Source organism: Danio rerio, chromosome 14 (genome assembly GCF_049306965.1).
Source record: "Danio rerio strain Tuebingen ecotype United States chromosome 14, GRCz12tu, whole genome shotgun sequence".
Classification (NCBI taxonomy): domain Eukaryota; kingdom Metazoa; phylum Chordata; class Actinopteri; order Cypriniformes; family Danionidae; genus Danio; species Danio rerio.
In genome coordinates, this window is record NC_133189.1 from 8,942,526 (window position 1) to 8,965,056 (window position 22,531).

Consider the following 22,531-nt stretch of genomic DNA (forward strand, 5'->3'; position numbering starts at 1 on the left):
AGGTCTGTCACATTTATTTCACATTGGCTATAGTGTGGTATTGTGAAAATGAACTTTAACCATGTATTCCTCACAGCCTCATCTCTTGGCATCTTACAGTGATTAGGGATCACTCATCGTCACGTCATAATGCAATCCCCTCCCCCACAATCTGCAATCTCCCCCATAATTCTCTCCCATCCCCCATAACCAGTTAGTTCAGTAGTACAGCAGCTTCTGTACAATCAAACCGCAAATTATTCTGACACTAAAATTTTAATATTCTAGATCAGTGGTTCTCAAACTGTGGTGTGCGGGCTTCCTTCTAGTGGTACGCGGAAGAATCGCTGATTAGTAAAATAATAAAAATAACACACTTTTGACACTTTGACACTTTTGATCAGAAAGCATTGACTGTTCCCTGAAGTGTACGATTAAACCGGTGTGCTTGTTTTACTTTTGTGCATCTCGTCATCAGATGTTAAAAATCAGTCCACTTGGCGCAAACCCAGAGAAAAAGCCACACTTGCGGAGCAGAAATACACACGCTAGAGAAGCGCTTCTGCAGACCAGTGCTGTTGTGTTGGCATTTCAGTTACTTTAATCTCAGGAATATATTGTATAATATAGTGTTTCAAACTCATTCATTCATTTTCTTGTCGGCTTAGTCCCTTTATTAATCTGAGGTCGCCACAGCGGAACGAACCGCCAACTTATCCAGCAAGTTTTTTACCCAGCGGATGCCCTTCCAGCTGCAACCCATCTCTGGGAAACATCCACACACACATTCACTACGGACAATTTAGCCTACCCAATTCACCTGTACCAAATGTCTTTGGACTGTGGAGCACCCGGTGGAAACCCACACGAAGGCAGGGAGAACATGCAAACTCCACACTGAAACACCAACTGAGCCAAGGTTCGAACCTGCAACCCAGCGACCTTTTTGCTGTGAGGCGACAGCACTACCTACTGCGCCACTGCCTCGCCATGTTTCAAACTACTAAAATATATTGTTTCAAACTGCAGAGATGATTCTTTAACATCAAAAGTCTACAGAGCACGTCCTGTAATGCAATAAATAAACCCAAAATACCTGTGTATCACAAAATACAGAAATTAATGCAAAAGCTTTACAGCATATAGCAAATAAACAAATGAGAGAAATGGGAAGGTGTCCGAATACATCTTCATTTGACAGTATAATGTAATTTCATTTAAATGTAAAATTCGATTGATAGTTCTCGATTTACATTCATAAAGTCATTCGATTAGGTTCGACAATGCACATAACGCGGTAAAACACTGGCTCCTGATTGTTTGGACTCTTGCTCCAGAAGAAATGTAGTGACTCTTGTACGTTTAATTGAATTCTCCCGATCTAGAGAGAGTTGGAAAAAATGGCTGTCTGTGTGTTTGAGGGTCTTGAGGTAGGGGAACGGGCTTCTCTGTGTCATCTGTCAGCTCTGTCGATGTTTACTGCCGCTTTATCAATAGTATGCTGAGTTACTGCTCCTTTGTGAGGCCGTGGACACAATGCTCCGTTCTTATCAGCCGTTTCGGACAGTGGCAGCTCAGATTTACCGTTTGTGCGCCAATTTTTTAAAGGAAGAGAAACAAACCCATTAAAGCTGTTTAAAGCTCAACCTCTTTGGGGAGATGTCATCCTTTAACTGGGACTCGGTGAGTCAATCTCTTTAATTTACAGAGCAGAGCATCTGAAGTGGCAAGAAGGGTTAATGGCCCTCTGGGACACACAAAGACTGATTTGGAAATGTGTGTGTTGCTCTTGGCTTTCTCCACACTGTGATTCAATTATATTAAAGTTTATCTTCAGCAGCACTAAAGCTGTACTGTACAGGTGCATTGGGCTAAATTATCTGATCACTGTTTAAGGCATTTGATACATCTTATCTAGCAGTGTTTCCCAACCCTAACCCAACAGTACACCTTTTGGATGTCTCCCTTACATGACCCATTCAGTTCAGGTTTTGGAGTCTCTTTTAATGTTTGATTGAGGTGTGTTTGATTAGGAAGAGTTTGAAAACATGTACTGTTGGTGTACCTTCAGGAACAGGGTTGGGAAACACTTCTATAGAGTGACAATATAAGAGGGCACGCATTTCTTAGTGTAAAATAAATCAATAATAAATAAGTCATCATCTAGTTTCAGATTTTTTTTTCTTTTTTAATTTTAATGTGCTGCCAACGAGAAGATTAATAAATAATAAACAGGAAGAATTTGTCTGGAGTAAATTAATATATAAATAAATAAAAGTAATTTCTTAAAAATTTAAAAACTTTGATTAATATTTAAATTTGTTTTTAATGATCTGAAATAATAAACTGGGGGAAAACTGCAAATAAATAAGAAATCCGTAAGGGGGCAGATACTTTTTCACAACACTGTGTGTGTGTGTATATGTATACTTTTACAACAGTTCTGTCTGGTTCTCAAATCTGATTAACTGATAGCTGTGCAATTTTCAGCAATATCAGAACTCGTACAGCCTCTTCACCCTTGTGTATTACTCCGCCCACATAGAGTGACAGCAGATCTCTTACTACAGTTTGACAAATAATGCAGCTGTTGGTCAACATAATGTACTTTTGAGGCTTTTTTGGTGAGAATAATGTTGTTTAGACTGCAACTAAACAGTTCATTTGTAAGTGATAGATAGTGTCTATAGTGACTAGAAGTGTGACCATTTTAAATATTTATAATTTCTGAGAGACAGCATGTCGATATCCATCAGCCTGTCATTCTTACAGGGATTTTGGTCACACCATCTCTAAACATTTAACTCTAAACAATTTTGAGGGATTTGGATACTGTTGGGGATGTTAAGCATTTGTACTTATTGAAAGAAAATGCACACACTCATAAACACACACATAACGTGCGCAGTACAGCGCACCAGGTGAGCGACTCCCTTCAGATTTATCAGCACATACGATCTCGTAAAGACGATTGACGTTGTCCATCCACAAGATGGCGACAGAGACGGCATAACAAACCCTTAGAGGAGAAAGGATTGGCGTATTTACATCTGATCAAATCATTATAAAACAGGCAATTTACAATCTACGTCGACCTCTATCTTTTTTACATTGTAGTTCTGTATTTATACCATAGTAATTGTAGTGTATTGAGTGTGAGATGGGACTCACATATCAGGAATGTATGTATTTGTGTTGGCCACTCTTTGCACAACCCTGAAGAACTTTTTGGTTTGTCATATGTTTGTTTCTAATGACTGTCTAGTTTTCGTTACTGCAAAGTAGTTCAGTAAAAAGAAAGAAGAAATGCCTGCATGTGTTTAGCATTTTTCCTTATCGTAAACACAACAGTAATCTGGTAGTGTTTTAATTGCTTTGGCTTTTTTAGGGTTAATTATTGTGATATCCCAATTGTAACAGAGAAGTCCTGGGAAACATCTCTAGACTGCTGGCATTTCATGCCGTTCAGCCTCATAATCTTAAAATGGGAGCAAAATCACCTGTTTTGTCACCACTTTAGACATTACGCTAGAGAATCATTCAGTTACCTCTAAAGTGACACTGGTGAAGTAGCAACAGTTTCTGCTGTTCTGACCATCAAACAGATGTGAATAAATGGCAGAAGAAAGTAGTTCCTCATACAAAAGGGTTTTTGAGACCCTCCGTATTTGATTTTCGTTTTTATATACGTGATTATGTCGTCGAACTGTTGTATGAACACAATATCACACTCGCAGCAGTGCAATAAGGCTGTATATTGTGACTGGTGGTACACTAACACATGCCTCCCACCAGTGCTGATATACAGCCATATTGCACTGCTACTCATGTGATATTGCTGATTTATATACCCACACATTATTATTAAATAAATATATAATATTTAAATAAATATATAATAAATACATAAAATGTAAATAATTATTGTGAATTTATTTAAATATTTAGAGTTTTATTAAGGAGTAGGTAATACAATATTAGACTGCAATTATCAATAGCATCAATTTTTTTTTTATTAGTTTATGTGTGTACCTTGATTTCAGCACATTATGAGGACCAAGTTAAGCAATATCAGTAAATCTGTATAATGAAATAGCTATGATCTATATTGCAATGTTGATGTGATTTGCAGGACATGCCTTGTGTACTTGCAGTCTAGAATGCTCAAAAATTTAATTTAACAGTCCTTTTGAAATTAAAAAAAAATGGGCTACGTTTTCTGTGAGAGCTGGGTTTATAGCTAGGTTTAGAGTACGAAAATTTAATAAATGGATTATTCAGCATGAAATGCAATACACCCATGAGGAGTCCTCATAAACCACCAAAACCAACGTGTGTGTTTGTTAGCGTAGCTCCTGAGGCAGATGAAATGCAGCCTGTCCCCTTGACCTCTGCAGTAAATCCAACAGACAGCCTGAACAGTGAATTCCCCAGTAGAGCCGAACTCGAAAATACCCTCAGTATATAAATAATGAAAACTTGTGACTAGACGAAGCTACTGGCATCATTACAAAGCTTTTAGGGACTTTATTTTGCTCCTGCTTGTCCTAGGACGTTCTCCTCATTAACGTGAGGCCACAGAAGTGGAACTGATTGGCAATTTATAAGGAGGTGAAGGTTTAAAGCTACAGATTAGCTTTGATTAAGTTTTATCTACAGTGGCCCCAAAGAGTATTTGGACACCTACAGCCTACAATCTTTTTATTTTTTTACATTAGATCACAAAGTTGTCAAGGAAGAATTATAGAGGGTGGCTAATAATTCAGCAGGGCTTCAACTGTGTATATCTATGTATTTATTTATGTTTATTTTATTTATAACTTTAAATAAAATAAATTTATACTACAGTAAAGCATATGGAAAAATACTATACATACATTTATATGTATAGAGGCTAACTCCTAGCCTCTAAGTGCCACTGTGACACCAAACAATTTCCCTATGCAGTACATGAGTGCCTGAAGTGCCCATCGATAGCACCCTGGGAAATCTTTCATCCCTAAAGACTCTTAGAAGATTGCAGATATGAGCATTTCATTTTGAAACGTCACCACAATACGGTGGCCATAGATGTTTTTACTCTAAAGTGACCTTCGGAGGGCAATATATTCCATTTCTAAGGCACCGCACCACTGAAAAAGGGGCGTGCATAGGATAGGATAATAAGCTCTCACCTCCAATAGCAAAACCTGACCATCCTACAGTGGGTGACACTTCAAAATGACCATTACTGCAATGTGTGGCACCACCACAGAACTAAAGCCTGTTTCACACTGCAAGCGCGAGCAGAACATGAGCAGTGCATGTTTTTTCGGCGTCCATGTTAACAGATTAGACCTTTCATACTGCATGCAGAAACAACTCTTCAGCATGGAGCGTGAGTGTCTCTACAGCAGCAGCACGGCGGCATAGTTTTGGCGCTGGGTCTACTTTTGCAGCGCTGCTCACGCTTGATTAAAGTGACAGTGCATTGATAATGACCAAAAACACATTAAATGACAGTAAAAAGTAGTAATTTTACCCAATAAATGCGTTGATAAGATCCACTGATGCTTATATAATATTTTATATTTTATAATGGCAACAAATATTTCTTTTTGGCCCAAACAAAACCAAATTTAAAACAATTTTAGTATTAGTTTTGCTTAAGTTGCACACTAGTTTGATCATGTATGAATATCATTATAAGTATGTTGTATAAATATTATCATAACTATAGGCCTACATCATCCTGACAATCAAAAACAAAAGGAAATGATATCACAGGCGATTGTCTTCTGACCGAGTGCACCTTAAAAGACATAAATGACACTCCTCATAGAGCTTGAGAAGCATACAGTTCTTTAGGATTTTTTTCATTTGTAAAATAAACACTTGCAGGTTAAGGAAACAGTATGGGAGGAAGTTGCACAAGCTGCTCATGCTCTGCTCGCACTTGCTGTGTAAAACAGGCAAAAGGGATTAAGAAAAAATTTTAGGTGTAACAGCAGTTTTAGGTGTAACTGCCGCCAGGGGGTGCAAACGGACGGGATGTGAACGGACAGAAGTATACTTTACAGTAGCTGTAAATATCCTGCTACTTGTAAAAATTTTAGATGAAATAAACTGAAAATGAGCACTTTTAACTTCACTACCAGCCTCCCGCTGGCCTGCAGGTACCCGTAATAGTGAATGCTGCTTTCTAATTGGCTGTAGGCGATCACCAATGTTATTTTCAATCAGAAAACATTTCACACGGCATGATTTGAATCGCTGACAGCTCCAGATATTTACTGTAGCATGCCAAATATCTCACAGTCGTCAGCGACTCATCGGCGATTCTCTAATATTGCCTCCTTGATAGTTCATACTGTGTGATTGTCACTCACGTGAATGAGCACCGATTTGCCTGTGATTTCAAGCATTTGTCGGCGATTTCTCAAAACCTGTCAGTGAGTCAAAATCAGGGCTAAAATAATGCAGTCTTACTTGGCATATGAACAGGTGTAGGATAATATATAGCAGAGATCACCAATCTCGTTTCTGGAGGTCTGGTGGCCTGCAGGGTTTAGCTCCAACTTGCCTCAACACACCTGCCTGTGGCTGCGTCCGAAAGCGCCTACTACTCAGTAGGTACTGCATTTGAATTTAAACGTACTTCTCGGCCATTAGAAAAATATGTTCTATACAGTATGAATGGGAAAAGCATGAATGGAATTCAGACGTACTACATCAGCCATTTTGTCATGGTCACAAGACCTACCTGCGCCAGTTCTGGCACTTCTCTCCCATTCATGAATTCTCTTGAGGGGCATCATCCCTGCTGAAAAATCCAACTTAAACCAGCCTAGGCTGGTTGGCTGGTTTTAGCTGGTTGACCAGCCTGGTTTTAGAGAGGTTTTGGCCCTTTCCAGGCTGGTTTCCAGCCATTTCCAGCCTGGTCTTAGCTGGATGCGCACTTCAGAATCCTGCCGGAAGTAGTAAGTCATCTGGGTACTTCTCACATACTGATTTTAGCGTACTATATAATATGGAAGTATGCGGTTTCGGACGCAGCTCGTGTGTTTCAAGTATACCTAGTAAGACCTTGGCTGTTTCTCAATATGCGTTTTTCAGCGGTCTTGCGTCCTCATGATCTCGTGAAACCTCATCATCAGCTGCCTAAGTTCAGTTCCAATACTCAGGACCACAAGTACGGAGGATGCGTGAAACTTCCCGGATGTGTTCTTGATATAGAGGACGCACTGATGCAGACTTGAGCACCGAACTCGCTCTGGAAGTCCCAGAAGTCATTGCGACTGGAGGTGGGAAGCGCAGCATTTTATTTAGATTTATTATTAAAGTTCAGAGATATAATTTATTTACCTCAGGAGTTTCCCTAAATGAAACGGTGAACATTAAGTAAACATTACCACGGACATCTTAATTAGGAATAAACACATTAAGGGTGTTTGTTTGCTGAAATTCGTATTAAAATCTGTTTTATTTATATTGTGCAACATATATTTATAATGTTTTTATGCAAAGTATATATTTTGAAAAGGGGAAAAACAATTAATCGTTGTATGGATGCTGTAATGTTTAAATAATTTACCATTTAAAATGTAACCATGTGACCATCAGGAAGAACGCAGCATCTAAATTCTCACAGGGCGTGTTCTCTGCCCTCGTGGTCTCCTGAGTTCGTTCTTCTGAGGACACCTGGCAAGACCGCTCTCCACAAGAACACAAGTCCGGTCTCTGCGTTCTTGGAATTGAGAAACAGCCCTTGATTAGCTTGTTCGGGTGTGTTTGGTTTGGGTTGGAGCTAAAATCTGCAGGACACCGGACCTCCAGGAACAAGTTTGGTGATCCCTGGTATATAGTATAATATATAAGCATTTTTAGCTAGTGGCTATTAATCTGATGCATCTGGATATACTAGACTTGTTGCTTATTTGTTATAATATTACTGAAGAAAATATTTATATTTACTGTATGTTCTATACATGATATTACAACATTATGATTGTTTTAATAATATTCAGCAAAATAGAATGGAATAAATGAAAGCTGTTGGAATATGAGTTGTGGGGAAGTATGTATAAGGTGTCATTTATAAGTTGTGTGTGACAGCTTATAATACTGCAACACCTATTAAATCAAAACAAACAACAAAATTATTAATTATTAGGAAAGTTTTAAATTTGAAAGTTTTAAGTTAGATCCACTGTTGGATGCTGTTGGCATACGGCAATATTTCATAAAGTAGCTTAAAAAATATATATATTTTTTTACAGCACTTCAAGTTAAGCCACTATACGAAAAGAAAAACAGTCAAATATTTTTTTATAGATCTATCATAATGCGTGCAGTAGAGGAATAAAAAAACAACTAGCCTACAGCTCGATATTCATTCTTTTATCTAGATATCTATTCTATTTTTTCTTTTTTTAAACAACGACCAATTTCAACCTGACAGCTTAATATGCAATATATGCAGAGTATTTTTCGAAAATTTTATTTAGCTCAGAACCAGCTATTTTTTTTACCTCATACCATTTATTCAATTGTTCATGATTTCACTGTACCAAACAATAGTTAATTCAGTTGAGTCACTTGAATTTATTCCCTGGAGTCAGCAAAGTGGCTGAACCGAAGCATCTGACTGAATCAGTTCACTAAAACATTGTCACGAATGACCGAGCCCTCTTTTCCCCAGGTTCAGACTCCTGCGGTGACATCACACCGATGACATCATCAGGTGGAAGAGCTCACAGGGCTTGTTCTCTGTTGTTTCTAACAGCATGTTTCTCTGCTCTCGTCTCTCTTTCTCTCCCCTCCCTCTTGTTTCTTCCTTCTCCCTCTGCGGGTTTGTTTCCCTCCATCAGGTGTCCAAATGACTATACCGGCGAACGCTGTCAAACCTCCGTTATGGCCGGTTTCTACAGTATGTCCATTTCTTCTTCCTGTCTGTTTGTTTGTCTGTCTGCTCTGAAGCTGCATGTTGGCTTTGTTTGTGTGTGTGTGTGTGCATGTGTGTGTGCGCCTCTGGTTGTCCATTTTGAGTTTTTTATTGGTTGAACATATTTAATATGCACTGATGTATTATTAATACATCAAAGAATTTTGAAAGAAAAAGAAATAGGAAGAAGAAAATAAAATAATATTAGGAATCATTTCTAATGTGCTTGTTAGCGTTTAGATTAGGGCAAAGTTTGCTTAAACAAGAGCTGAAGTAATTAGCTCATCAGACAGAGTTATGATGGTTTTACAGGCACACATTTATATTAATGTAATGGTTTTTTAATTCATGTTAAGTTTATTGACAGCATCTGTGACTCAAAAACTGAATTAATCGTTTACATTTTGCCAATGAATATTTTGGCTTATTTGACCTATTATAAACTACTGTTCAAAAGTTTGGGATTTTTTAATATATGTGACATTGGACCACAAAACTAGTCATAAGTGTCAATTTTATGAGATTTAGAGTGCTTTCACACCTAGACTTGTGTTTCAGAACCTGTCTCGTTTGCCAGTTAACATGGTTCGTTGGCATATGTGAATCCAGCAATCGCGCTTGGATCCGCGCCAAATCAATTGGTCCAAGATCGCCTGAATGAGGTGGTCTCAGCTCGATTGAAGCTAACTCTGGGGTGGATCGATTGTAGTGAGAAAGCAAAACAATCCGAGCCCAGTTATATTACAGTGTAATATGGATATGTAATAGGCATATAACCGGCTATATGAAGAGAGAATTATAAGTAGGGCGGGAGGTCACTCCAGCCGGTAAATATGCTTTTTATGGTAAATACGAAAGTGAAAGCATGCTAAACTAGTTAAAGAGAGCTGTTAATCCGTTAGGAACATTGACCGAACTACACTTTAGCCAAGGGTTCTGTATGAGAGAGTCTTATCTCTGATTTATATTTGGTGAGGATGTCTGTGGGCATCACTGTTCAAAATTAACGTGCAGCTTTCCGCTTATAATGTCTTATTGCTCACCGCTGTAAAATAAAATAAGGACGCATGACAGTTGAGCGGGACAAAGTAAACCCTGAACAATGTAAGGAGAGTTAACTCACACATGACTTGTTTTAGCTCTTTTGGTCTGTTTAGAAACTTTGCTGTATGAAAGCGAACCGCACCAAGAACAAAGAGCAACAATGTAACAATTTTAATCCCTGTTTCGGAAGAAATTAATCGATTCACAGGTGTGAAAGCACCTGTAACGTAATGCATTTATTGTGTATGGCCGTACACCCAAAGTACTTTACAATCATGAGGGGGTCTGTCCACACCACCACCAGTGTGCAGCATCCACTTGAATAATGCAACAGCAGCCACGGGACAACGTCGCCAGTGCGCTCACCACACACCAGCTATTGGTGGAGTGGAGAGATATTGATAGAGCCAATTCAGTGGATGGGGATGATTAGGATGCCATAATGGGTAATGGCCAATGGAGGGAATTTGGCCAGGACACCAGGGTTACACCCCTACTCTTTACGAAAAGTGCCATGGGATTTTTAATGACCACAGAGAGTCAGGACCTTGGTTTAACATCTCATCTGAAAGACAGCGCCCACCATACCTGCCAACACTCCAGTTTTTCCTGGGAGTCTCCTGTATTCAGACCCATCTCCCGTTTTGTTCTGTCTCCCGCAAAACTCCCGCAATTCCACCACCATTTTCTCAATTTCAGACCATTCTCTGGAAACCCTACAGATGGTTGTGCATGAAAATCCCAGTAGATCAGCAGTTTCTGAAATAGTCAGATCAGCCTATCTGGCACCAACAACCATGCTGCATTCAAAGTCACCTAATTCACCTTTCTTCCCCATTCTGATGCCCGGTTTGAATTGCAATCAGATCATCTTCACCATGTCTACATGCCTAAACTAATTGAGTTGCTGCCCTGTGATTGGCAGATTATAATGTTGTGTTAATGAGCAGTAGACAGGTGTACTTTATAAAGTGGCTGGTGAGTATATATTTTTATATATTTTTTAAATGTTATATGGTGGTTCATTCCGCTGTTGAGACCCCTGATAAAATTATTGATAAATGAATGATCTGATGAAGGGGTGCTCAAACCTGTTCCTAGAGATCTGCCTTCCTGCAGAGTTCAGCTCAAACCCCTAATCAAAAACAACTAAACCAACAAAGTAAGATCTGAAGGAGAACTTTAAAAACAGGTGTGTTTGATCAAGGTTGGAGCTGAAGTCTGCAGGATGGTAGATCTCCAGGAACAGGATTGGGCACCACTGATCTAATGTTATATTATCTGATAGTTTAAAAAGTATAATCTTAATGTTAAGTGCTACTATGCTAAATCAGAATGTATGATGAGTTGTGTGAAAGGGTTAAACTGGAGAAATGATCAAATGAAATGCCTAATAACTAGTTTCAGATTGACTGTCCAAAACCCATAAGCATAAACAAAGCCTTAATTCCTGCTTAAAACGATGAAGTAATATAAAGTAATCTACTGAAAAACCACTGTAACCCTGTGCTGATGAAAACTTGACAGGGTAGATTTACTTTGCAGTGGTTGGTCAGTTTTGTGCCAATTATAAATTATAAAAATCTACTAGTTTTTATTTACAGCCTTTTAACATTTTTCCCTTAATCTTTTTTCATATAGACTACAACACAAAGTAACTGAGTTACAAACACAAGTGCATTAAACACAAGGATGTAAAAACTTTTGAACAGGATGATTTTCTTCTTTTTTTTATCTAAACACCAGAATATTAAAGTAAGACCATTTTATTGCCAGCCATCTTGTGCAAAAGTGTACATCCGCTGATGTTTAATGCATCATGTTTCTTTCAGGAGCATCAGTAAGTGCTTTCACCATTTGCCAGTGCTCTCCCCCTGTATAAAAAGATGGAGCTCAAAATCATAGAGCCCCTTCTGGAAGTGTTCATATGCACAGATGCTGTTGGTAAATCTTAACTAGCTTTGAAGCTCTGATTTCTGTAAAGTCTGGTTGTTAAGTAATATTGATGTTGTCATTTAACAGTCTCGATCTTTAACAGTGTTCTGAGCCTGAGGCATGATGCATGACCCTTAACCTCTATCCTTTGACCTCTGAATCCACTAATTTCCATACAGTGGTAGTTTGCTAGATGAGCCTTCTGAATCATGCATGTCATAGCTTAAAATGTTTATACATAAACAAAAACTTTAACACATGGCTATCAACCAATCAGATTCAAAAACTGTAACCTATCACAGTTGCTCCAGGTTTTGAGAAAAGAGGATGTGGGCATTGTCTCCCCAGAGGTCTTGCATCACCTCAGAATGGCTACTGACTTCACTCTCATCACCACCAAGTTAGCCGTCTGTATCCTGGGGAGGCCGATTGCCATTCTGGTGGTCTAGGAACATCACCTCGGTAACACTGTTGGGAGCTTTACCCCAGAGGTTCTTGGCAATGAAAGTGCAGTCCAGTCCAGTGAGCATCTAGCGGTGTCTCAAGAGCACTGCTAAACTGCAGTCACCTCTGCACTGTCTGCTCCCCACCAACAGCGTCTACCTGCACCTTGCCATTCCTTCTTTGGCTTGCTAGTCGTGTCAAGCTCAGCGCAGGGGAGTGACACCCCCGTCTTAGGAGGAGGTCAGATTATACTTGTTGCACCTCACCTGCCAACCAAACCAGGTTCTGAACTCACCCTCCTCATTACAGCCCCTTCCTGACATGTTCCCCTAAGACCTTTCTCTCAGGGACAGTGCAGCATCTGGCACCTACGTTCAGGTCTCTGGCAACCATGTGGAAGACTTGACTGTTGACCTAGCACTATCGGTAGTTGACACCATCACTCAGGCTAGAGGTAAATGTTTCAGTATTGTGCATTCCTTTTGACACTCTAGGTACTGAGCCATCTTACATCTCTCTCATCCTAACTTAAGATCTCTTTGTGGTCCTTCAAACTTCGTCGAGTTTGAGCCTCTTGATTCAGTATCTTCTGTCTCTAAAACAGCTCTTCTGATCACGCTGGCTTCTATGGCTTCTATCAGGGACCTGGAAGCATTGTCAGTCAGCGAGTTATGTCTTGCATTTGGGCTGGCTTACTGTCCCTTGTTGCCAAGGATCCTACTACTCTATGTCAAAACCATGTAGTGAGCCTTCAAGCTCTACCCCTGAAGGAGGCAGACCCAGCCCTTTCAATGCTGTGTTCTGCACTCAGAGTAAAAGATCTGAACAGATTTCTTTCTGTTTTGGGGGTCGGCAGAAGAGAAGTACCATACCCAAACAAAGGGTGGCCTACTGTATTGTGGATGCCATCACCCTAGTGTATCATACAGAAGGCAAGCTGTGTCCCCCAGGGTGAGAACACACTAAGTGTGTCACCTCCTCCTGGGTGTTAGATCTCTCTTACAGACATCTGTAGAGCTGCAGGGCTGGGTGACACCTAAAACATTTGAGAGATTCTAAAATTTTTAAGTGGAGCCTGTTTCTTTCCAGTTACTGGGTAACAGCAGCTAGCTGGAAGGAAGCTAAGCTCAGAGTCAAAAATGCTCGCAACATATAGTTCCCTAGATGAACCCTAGAGAGTTCCTCCAAGGCTCCACCACCTGTTTCGATGAAGGAGTGAGTTGCTGGCTCATTTTGTTGGTATGCCCGCTTGGTCAACCCGTATTCTGTGGAAACTTTGCCAGCTATGTGTGGTCCCCTCTGAGACGATCCCATATGTATAATTTGCCACAATAAGTTCCCCATGCATAGGCAGACCTGTGTCTTTCCTATCATGTAACCATCATTCTATTTGTTGTACTCCACCTACAGTAGATAGGGCTAGCCCATATGCGTCTTTCATAATTATTCTTGTCTGGGTAGCAGTTACCTCTGCAGTGTCCTTCGGGACTGGAATGCTTTCCCAACATACTGTCTTATCTCTGGGATGAGAATCAGCACCTCCAAGTCCGAGGCCATGGTGCTCCACCAAAAGAGGTGGTTTGCCATCTCCAGGTTGGAGGAAAGTCCTTACCCCAGGTGGAGGTAGTATCTTGGGGTTTTGTTCACGAGTGAGGGAAGGATGGAGCTTGAGATTGACAGGCGGATCAGTGCATCGGTAATGCGGTTGATGTACCGGTCCCTTGTGGTGAAGAAGGAGCTGCATCAAAAGGCAAAGCTACTTTCACCTATGGTCATGAGCTTTTGGTCATGACTGAAAGGACAAGACCTCGGATACAAGCGGCTGATGATTTTCCTTCGTAGGGTGCCAGGGCGCACTCCTATAGACAGGGTGAGGAGCTCGGAGTAGAGCCGCTGCTCCTCCACATCAAGAGAAGTCAGCTGAGGTGGCTCGGGCATTTGCTTCGGATACCTCCAGGACGCCTAGAGAAGTGTTCCAGGCATACCCCACCGGGAGGAGACCTCGAAGAAGACCCAGGACACGCTGTAGGGACTATGTGTCTCGTCTGGCCTGGGAACCTTGGCATGACCTTCCAAACAATTTTTAACTATTATAGGAAATAGGGCCAGGGACGATGGATGGTTTCACCTTTGTGATGCTTGTGTACTCACGCTATGTGATTGGCATACTTCACCTTAAATGTGTAAAGGACTCAGCTTATGTGTGGCGTTCTATATTTTTCCCCTAGTCGATCATTTGACAAAACTTGTAGTGATCGACTGAAGGAGAACTGAATCTCAGTTACTTATGTATTGCTTGTTCTCTGAAGTAGGGGAACAGAAAAGTTTTGTCCTCTTGCTACAGAAGCTAGGCATGTTTGAATATTCATCGATAAGCCTAGCATGCTTCCTCCTGTAAAGAGCTGCACTCGTCAACTTCATAGGCATTCCATTGGCCAATTTTCATACAAATCAGAGTGATTGGTTTTCTAAGCGAATCCTCTAGTCGGTTATTCAACAAACCCCCACATAGCAAAATTTCTCTGGCCCAGCTCTGGCCCACACAATCAGGTTTTGCTTGGCCCACATGCCACAGTGAATTACGGTACATGACTGGACCAAATCTGGCTTCCAGACAATGCCCAAACACAGACCATATCTGGGCCAAGTCTCAGCCAAGTTAATAACTCATAACTGAGCCTGAACTGGGCCAGATAGGTTGGTGTGTCACGATTGCAATGAAATTGATAAACCCATGGAGTGATGCGCTTTAGGCACACTATGGGCACGCTTTTTCTCAAAGTGACCTGATTGGTAGAATTTTTTTTCTTTACTCAAAAATGATTTTAGTGTATTTTAAATGTGGGTCAAGACTGGCCAAACTCACATGGCCCACTTATCAAATTTTTAAATCTGGGCCAAATACTACGTTTTTCATCTGGCCCAAATCTTGTGTGCCGCCTTAAAAACGGTGCCACCTCTGCCAAACCCGGCCCATGTTTGCCTGCTGTGCCAGCTTTTTGCCAAATCTGGGCCAGAATTCTTTGCTACTAGGGTAACGTCTGCGTTCATGTTTTTCAGGGAATGAGGGTTGCAAACGTAACCTGGTTCTGGAATCTGATTGGCTGAGAGCCATGCCATTTAGCCATTTGCTAGAAGAGCTCTCAAAATCATGCATGTCATAGCTCAATGTGTTTATACATAAACAAAAACCTACATGAAATATAATATTGTGACTAAACAAAATCCATCTGTTTGCTGTTTCGCATATTAATCCTTAGAAACATCATTTGTGTCTACATTCACCTGTACTTTGTGTTGTGCTTTTCTTTTAAATAGTTTTGTTTGTTTGTTTTTCTTAACGTTTAACCAGAAATGAGGTCTAGTAAGTATGGCAGTAAGTGTGGCTGTCTTTGTGTCTGCATGCTTTTGTTCGCTTGCTTACATGCGATGAGCCAGAAAGGCGTGTTGTTTGTTTATTAGTTTTTTGTTCATTTGGTTATGGTTTTCTTGGGGAATATGGAGTTGGCCAGTGTGTGTCTGCATTGTCTGTCTGTTACTGGAACGTAACTCACCTCAGTGTCTCCAAAGCAAACCAACCAAACAACACCATTGATCGCATTCTAGTCAACCGCCTCTATCTAAACAACTGGACATTTTTACCTGAAACCTGTTTTCTTGTTTTTTCTTTCTTTTATTTTACATTGTCAACTTTCTGCATTGGCAGAGCATCTTGGAATTGAAATCATGGGTATGAAGAAATTATTTGTTTGATTCTTTAGTTTTTAAGGCTATAACTTGTATAACTTGATGATATAGTTTAAGTTTTTTCACATTAGAGCTTGAACAAGTAAGAATATTCCCAGCGTTTTTGTTTACTCTTTTCAGCTTTGACAAATCCACATGCATTTTAAGAATTTAAGATATTGTATCAGGCAGGTAGATTGTTATTTATAGAATAAAATGTACATTTCTGATTCTGCAAAGCCTAAATTCTGTATTGAAATGCAAAGGTGTGGTTATTGAAACCGTGTAGGATGAATGTCGCAGTTTGTTAAACATTCTTGTCTTTTAGCAAAACCAGTTTGTAAAAGCAATAGGCAAGATCAGGCTTTACAGTAAAGTTACTACAGACTCGTATGTCTTTTTGTTATATATGAAACATTTTATGAACTTAAAAAGTTGAACTTAAGAATAGTTTATAATTTTTCACACTGCGAAAAAAGAAAAGAAAAAAGTTTTCCAGTAAAAATATCTCAACTTAAAAACAAGACAAACTGAAATTAAATATAGCAATGAATTGAATTAAACAAATTTATTTTAGGGTACAAGATTTAAATTAGAGAATGTTAAAGATATTTATAAGGTGTCAAATGACATTATATATACAATTGGGATATGAAAAATATAATTTACAATATATTCATGCACTAAAGCCATATTGACGCTATTCTTATGCTGCATTTACACAAGACGCAGATGGAGTGTCAAGCATTAACATATTAAGTCAATGCAAAGATAAAAAATAGACGTGCAAAATGAGACGGCGTGAATGAAGTGGCACAAATTAAGTGTTTTGCGCATTGACGTTCTTAACGTGCGAATCGCATGGAAAATTTGAACTTCAGTGAACTTTTGTGCCATGTTAATCAATCAGGAGCTTGCTCTTGTTGATTATGACGTTGAGTATGTTGTTGGTGTCCCAAGGGGAAATCCTCTTGCCAACTCAAAACAACAGTTCATCAAACTGGGTTCAGCTCAGTCGGAAGCACTGCTGAAAGTTTCCATCATCCAGGTATAGTTTCTGGAGGAGTTGATGAACTCACAGAGCTGGGTGCACCTCTGAGGGTATCTAGTGGACCCAGGCACAGCGCTGAACAAATATACGTTGTTTTTCAGCCTTCCTAAAGCACATGAACACAGCTACTCTCTCAATAAAATCCATGTGAGCCATTTAGCAATGAAGCTAGAGTCACGAGGCAGACAGAACCCCTGCCCATGACGCAAATCCGTGTGAATTGAATTTGATGCATAAATAAAGCGAGTAAACTCAAAATGTTCACGCGTCTATTTACTCACAAGTAGCGTGATTTATTTGCGCATGCTGAGTCTGATGTGAACATAGCATTACAAGAATAGCATGATTTAATCTTTTGTGCTGCGTCTGATGATTCGCGCTGCAAGATGTCTGTTCGCTTCTTTGCATTGACTTAAAATGGTAATAATTAGCGATTGACGCTTCATCTGTGCCTGGTGTGAACACAGCATTTTACACTACCAGTCAAGAGTTTGCAGTAATTACAATTTATAATGTTTCTCAGAATTTTTTCTCATCAACATTAAAGTTAATTACATAAGAAAATACAGTAAAACTGTGAAATCTTACAACCAATTAAAATAACTGCCCTTTATTTAAAAAATTAAATGATTAATTCTTGCCAGTGTTAGCAGACTTGAATTTACTCACAGCCATTGCTTACATGATTCTTTAAAAATATATATGTTAATGATACATGTTATTTGTTTAGCAGTGTTTAACCCTTTTCAAGAATATTTTGTTGTGATATTTTCCTTCTTCTGGGTGCTCTGGTTTTCCCCACAAGTTCAAAAACATGTAGCATAGTTGAATTGGGTTGGCTAAATTGGTCGTAGTGTATGTGTATGAATGAGTGTGGATGTTTCCCAGTGATGGGTTACAGCTGGAAGGGCATCCGCTGCGTAAAACATATGCTGGATAAGTTGGTGGTTCATTCCACTGTGGCAACCCCAGATTAACAAAGGGACTAAGCCAAAAAGAAAATGAATGAATGAACAAATGATATTTTCCCTCACGATTTATTGATGTTTCACTGAAGGCTGTAATGCATTCTTCCTAAATAAAAAAAAAAGTCTGTTCAGCAACTTAAAAATAAATACAAGCATTTCAATGCAGTCTATGATGGTTTCAAGCCAATCAACTAATCAATCAATCAATAAACTAACCAATCAATCAACCAATCAATCAACCAACTAATCAATCAGTCAATTAATAGGCACAAAAATATTTCATTTTGACTATATTAAAATAGAAAACAGTTATTGCTTTTCTAGTTAAAAACAATTTTTTTTTATATTGGACACTTTCCAAACTTTTGACGATAGTGAATGTGATGTGATATTGATGTATCTTGTGCAGTTTTGATTTTGATAATCATTTTATAAGCTATTTTTCTGGAAAACACTCCTTTTTTTCTTGCAGTAAGTTATAAAATCTACAGTTTCTATTTTTGTTTGCACAAAGTTTGTAAACAGTTGAAGTCAGAATTATTACTAATCATAAAAATATATAGCTTTTAATTAAAAAGTGCTTTTATTCTAGCTGAAATAAAACAAACAAGACTTTCTCCAGAAGAAAAAATATTATCAGACATACTGTGAAAATTTCCTTGCTCTGTTAAACATCATTTGGGAAATATTTAAAACGGAAAAAAAATTGAAAGAGGGGTTAACAATTCTGACTTTAACTGTATATAAGAGATCTGAGTGAAGGGTTAAATAAGTGTTGACCATTTCTCCTCCTGTCTCCTTGTCTGCTCCACTAGAGTTAGCCTTCTCTCTCTCTCTCTCTCTCTCTCTCTCTATCTCTCTCTCTCTCTCTCTCTCTCTCTCTCTCTTTCCTCATGTTCTCTAATACCTCTGTTTCCTGTAACAAGCATGCAATGCAGTATCAATGTCTGACTCAAGCGCCCCCTCCCTCATCCCTGTGTTTCTCCTTTATTACACACTCATCCCTACTGTATGGCCCTCAATACTTTTCCTTCTTCCCGTCTGTTAGTTTGTTTTCTTTCTTCCCTTCCTTCATGTTCTGTACGCTTCCTCTGTTGCTGCACACGTTCAGCACCCCAGAGGAGTTTTTCAATATTCTCAAAACTCAGACCCAGATAGAAAAAGAAGTTCAAGGCATCTGTATAAAATGGTGTTCATAAAACCTTATCAAGGCGAGTCCTTGGTTTGCTGTTAAAGTTGGACAAATGCTTTTATACAAGTATCTAAAGTGTTGCAAAGAGCAGTTTGTTAACTTTGAAACTGATTAGACAGTTATTTATGAATAATAACTGTCCAATCATTTTCAAAGTCAACACAAATGCTGTTAGCACCCTCTTTATTACATTACATACTTAAAGATAAATAAAAAAATTGAGCGTTTTAATATATAGTAACACTTTTATAAACATTTTAAAGTGTCCTTGTTACATATACTACATTTATTACGTACTGTAGTAAATTATTATGTATAATTACAGGCTACTAACACTAATCTAGTTTTGACTATAAATCTATAGTATGCTACTAATGATTTATACGGAGATGCACTGATATTAATATGTTGGATGATATCCATAACTCTTTATATTTGGAAGGCAGCAGTCAAACCTGGAGTGGACCGAGTGGCTGAAATAATCAAAAATAAAATAAATAAATAAATAAATAAATAAAAATCATTTATTTATTTATAAACATATCTGTATACAGATGAATGATTCTGATTGAATCAATGATGAATGATACAGATCTTCTGATTGCTATTGTTATCTGCCAATTTTTTTGTTAAATTTGAAACCGATTGGACAGTTATTCATAATTAATACTGTCCAGTCATTTTCAAAGTAAAAAAAAAAATGCTGTTAGCAACCCTTTATTACATTAGATACTTAAAGATAAATCAATAAATTGAGTGTTTTAATATTGTAATGTGAAGTGGACGCTGACAACAGGGAGTGAGGATACAAATGCAGGTTTATTGTGAATGGTCTGGCAAGCAACAGTGAACACAGGAGCAAACAGATGTATACAAGGCAGATAAACAAGCAGATGGTCCGATCAGGTAGGCAGCAGAAAACATAAACAAACAACAAAGCGAGGGTCGGAAACAAGGCAAGGCAGGGAAACCGCATCATAATATTCACAAAACTGTTTAACAAGACTCAGGAACTTCTGTGTGTTTGTCTTGTTTAAATAGTCCAGTAATCAGTCTAGTAATAGATTTTAGTCTAATCCATAGAGACTTGGAGCAGGTGTGTGTAGGTTGCATGACGAGGCTTGTAGTTCATATACCAGCAGATTTGTAGTTTTTTGTGATCTGTAAGTTACCAGCGATCTGTAAGGATTAGATTGCTGGTGATTGTGACAAACATATGGTAATATACAGTTATATACACTCTCAGAAATAAAGGTACAGGAGCTGTCAGTGGGGCAGTACCTTTTCAAAAGATACATATTTGTACCCAAAGAATCCACAGCAGTACCTAAAAGGTGCATATTAGTACCCAAATATACCGAAGAAGAACCTTTAAGGTACCATTATGAACCCTTCAGGTACAACTATGTACCTTTTGAAAATGTACTGCCCCAGTAAGAGCTGCTGTACCTTTATTTCTGACAGTGTATATTATAAAAAAATTAATTAATAAATTGATTACAAATTCAATTGACTAAATTACTATAATATAATATAATATAATATTAAATAATATAATATAATATAATATAATATAATATAATATAATATAATATAATACGATATATATTGTTAAGAAACAGATCCAGATTGTTCCTTATGTTTTATTTAATTCACCTTACTTTAACATTCAACAGCTCTGTTAACAAATAGCTTGAACAATTAAGTAAGAAAAACCATGAATTCATCACTTTTGGACTTTAGTGCAACAGTAAATATAAAAAAAAAAATCTAATATAAAAACAAATAGCACCTCAACTTGAAAAATCCAGCTTTCCTCTTTTTATGTATTTCTTCCAAATCTGGCCAAAATCCATACGATCACAAACAATCAACAACCAACAATAAAACTTTTTATTTTTAAGGGTCATTTTCAACACTATGTGTCCTAATGATTTAATTATTTTGATAATTGTAACAAAAATTAATTGTATTTACTGCTGAGGACAGCGACCTGGACAGATTTTTGTGCATAGATTTAGTTTATTATAGTTTTTAAAACTTTTAAAACATTTGTTAATTTTTAAAATTATTTTAAAGAAAGTTTATGTTAAAAAAGTGTATGGATACAAATAGAGCTCACTAGTTTTTACACAACATTTGAAATATTTTGCAATATTTCAATATATATTGCAAAATATATTGCATAAGTATATTGCAATATATTTTGCAATATAAGTAATATATCTAAAATATATAATTTTTTATTATTAATGTTTTATTGTATTATTAAATGTATCACATTCTAATTATTATTATTATTATTATTATTATTATTATTATTATTTTATTTATTTATTTATTTATTTATTTATTTATTTATTTATTTTTGATAGGGTAAACAAAAATCTTTTCCATTTGTAACTATTAGAATTCTTCAGCCTTTAGCCCTTTATGGATCTAAAATTTAATTCATAATGGTCTTAAAAATGTCTTTAAAAGTCTTAAATTTAACTCTGAAACCTGCAGAAACCCTGGATCAAGTCTGAAACCGTGATCGGGCCAGATGTCCAATCATGTGATAGGATTTGGACATGTTTATTTTTATCAGCCAAAAAAACTCTATCATGGTATTCAACTTGTGGTTCTTGTGGTTCTGCACTGTAAAACATTTTTTACAGTTTCTGTATTTTGTGTTTTCTTATTTATTTATTTATGGTTGTGAATTGCATTATGGGATGTTGATATCTGCTCTGTCGACTCTTGATGTTGAAAATTCAACTCTACAGTTTAACAAAGTGACTTTTATTGACATTTAGTAGTTTTAAATGATATAATGTATAGGAAATAATGTATAGAGAAATAAGTCAATAACAGAAAATGTGCTGGCAGTTTATTACAAGGTTTTACTATAACATACATTAGACAATATATCACTTTAAACTATCTAAACTAAACTAAAGTCTTTTTTGAACTTATCAAGATTAAAAGTTATTGGAGGATAGATCAAGATCCCATAATGCAATTCACAACTGTAAATAAATGGGGGAAAGAATTACAAAATATGTAAAACTGCTAATTTATGCATATTTCTTTTTCAGTGTGTGCTTGTCAGCTTCTATTATGACTGTAAGAGACATTACATGAGTGCTAGCACTCCATAATACTGTCATTGTTCCATTTCGGTCAAATTACTAAATGAATTATTACGTAAAACATAAACATAATGAAATTTGGCTCTGTAAGTAAACTGAAATATCCATGAATCACAAAATACAGGAAACTGTTTA

General features: G+C 37.7%; 1 protein-coding gene across 8 annotated transcripts in view; it reads left to right on the plus strand.

Annotated features, from left to right (window-relative positions):
- Window positions 1-22,531, plus strand: part of nrg2b (neuregulin 2b) — a 166,490-nt gene that overhangs the window by 122,071 nt on the left and 21,888 nt on the right. For 2 of the 8 annotated variants that reach the window (XM_005157119.6, NM_001145091.2), the window contains 2 exon segments: window positions 8,829-8,887; window positions 16,032-16,055. The exons of 2 other annotated variants lie outside the window; for them this stretch is intronic. In XM_005157119.6, the coding sequence (XP_005157176.2) occupies window positions 8,829-8,887; window positions 16,032-16,055 (83 nt within the window). 8 annotated transcript variants of the gene reach the window in all.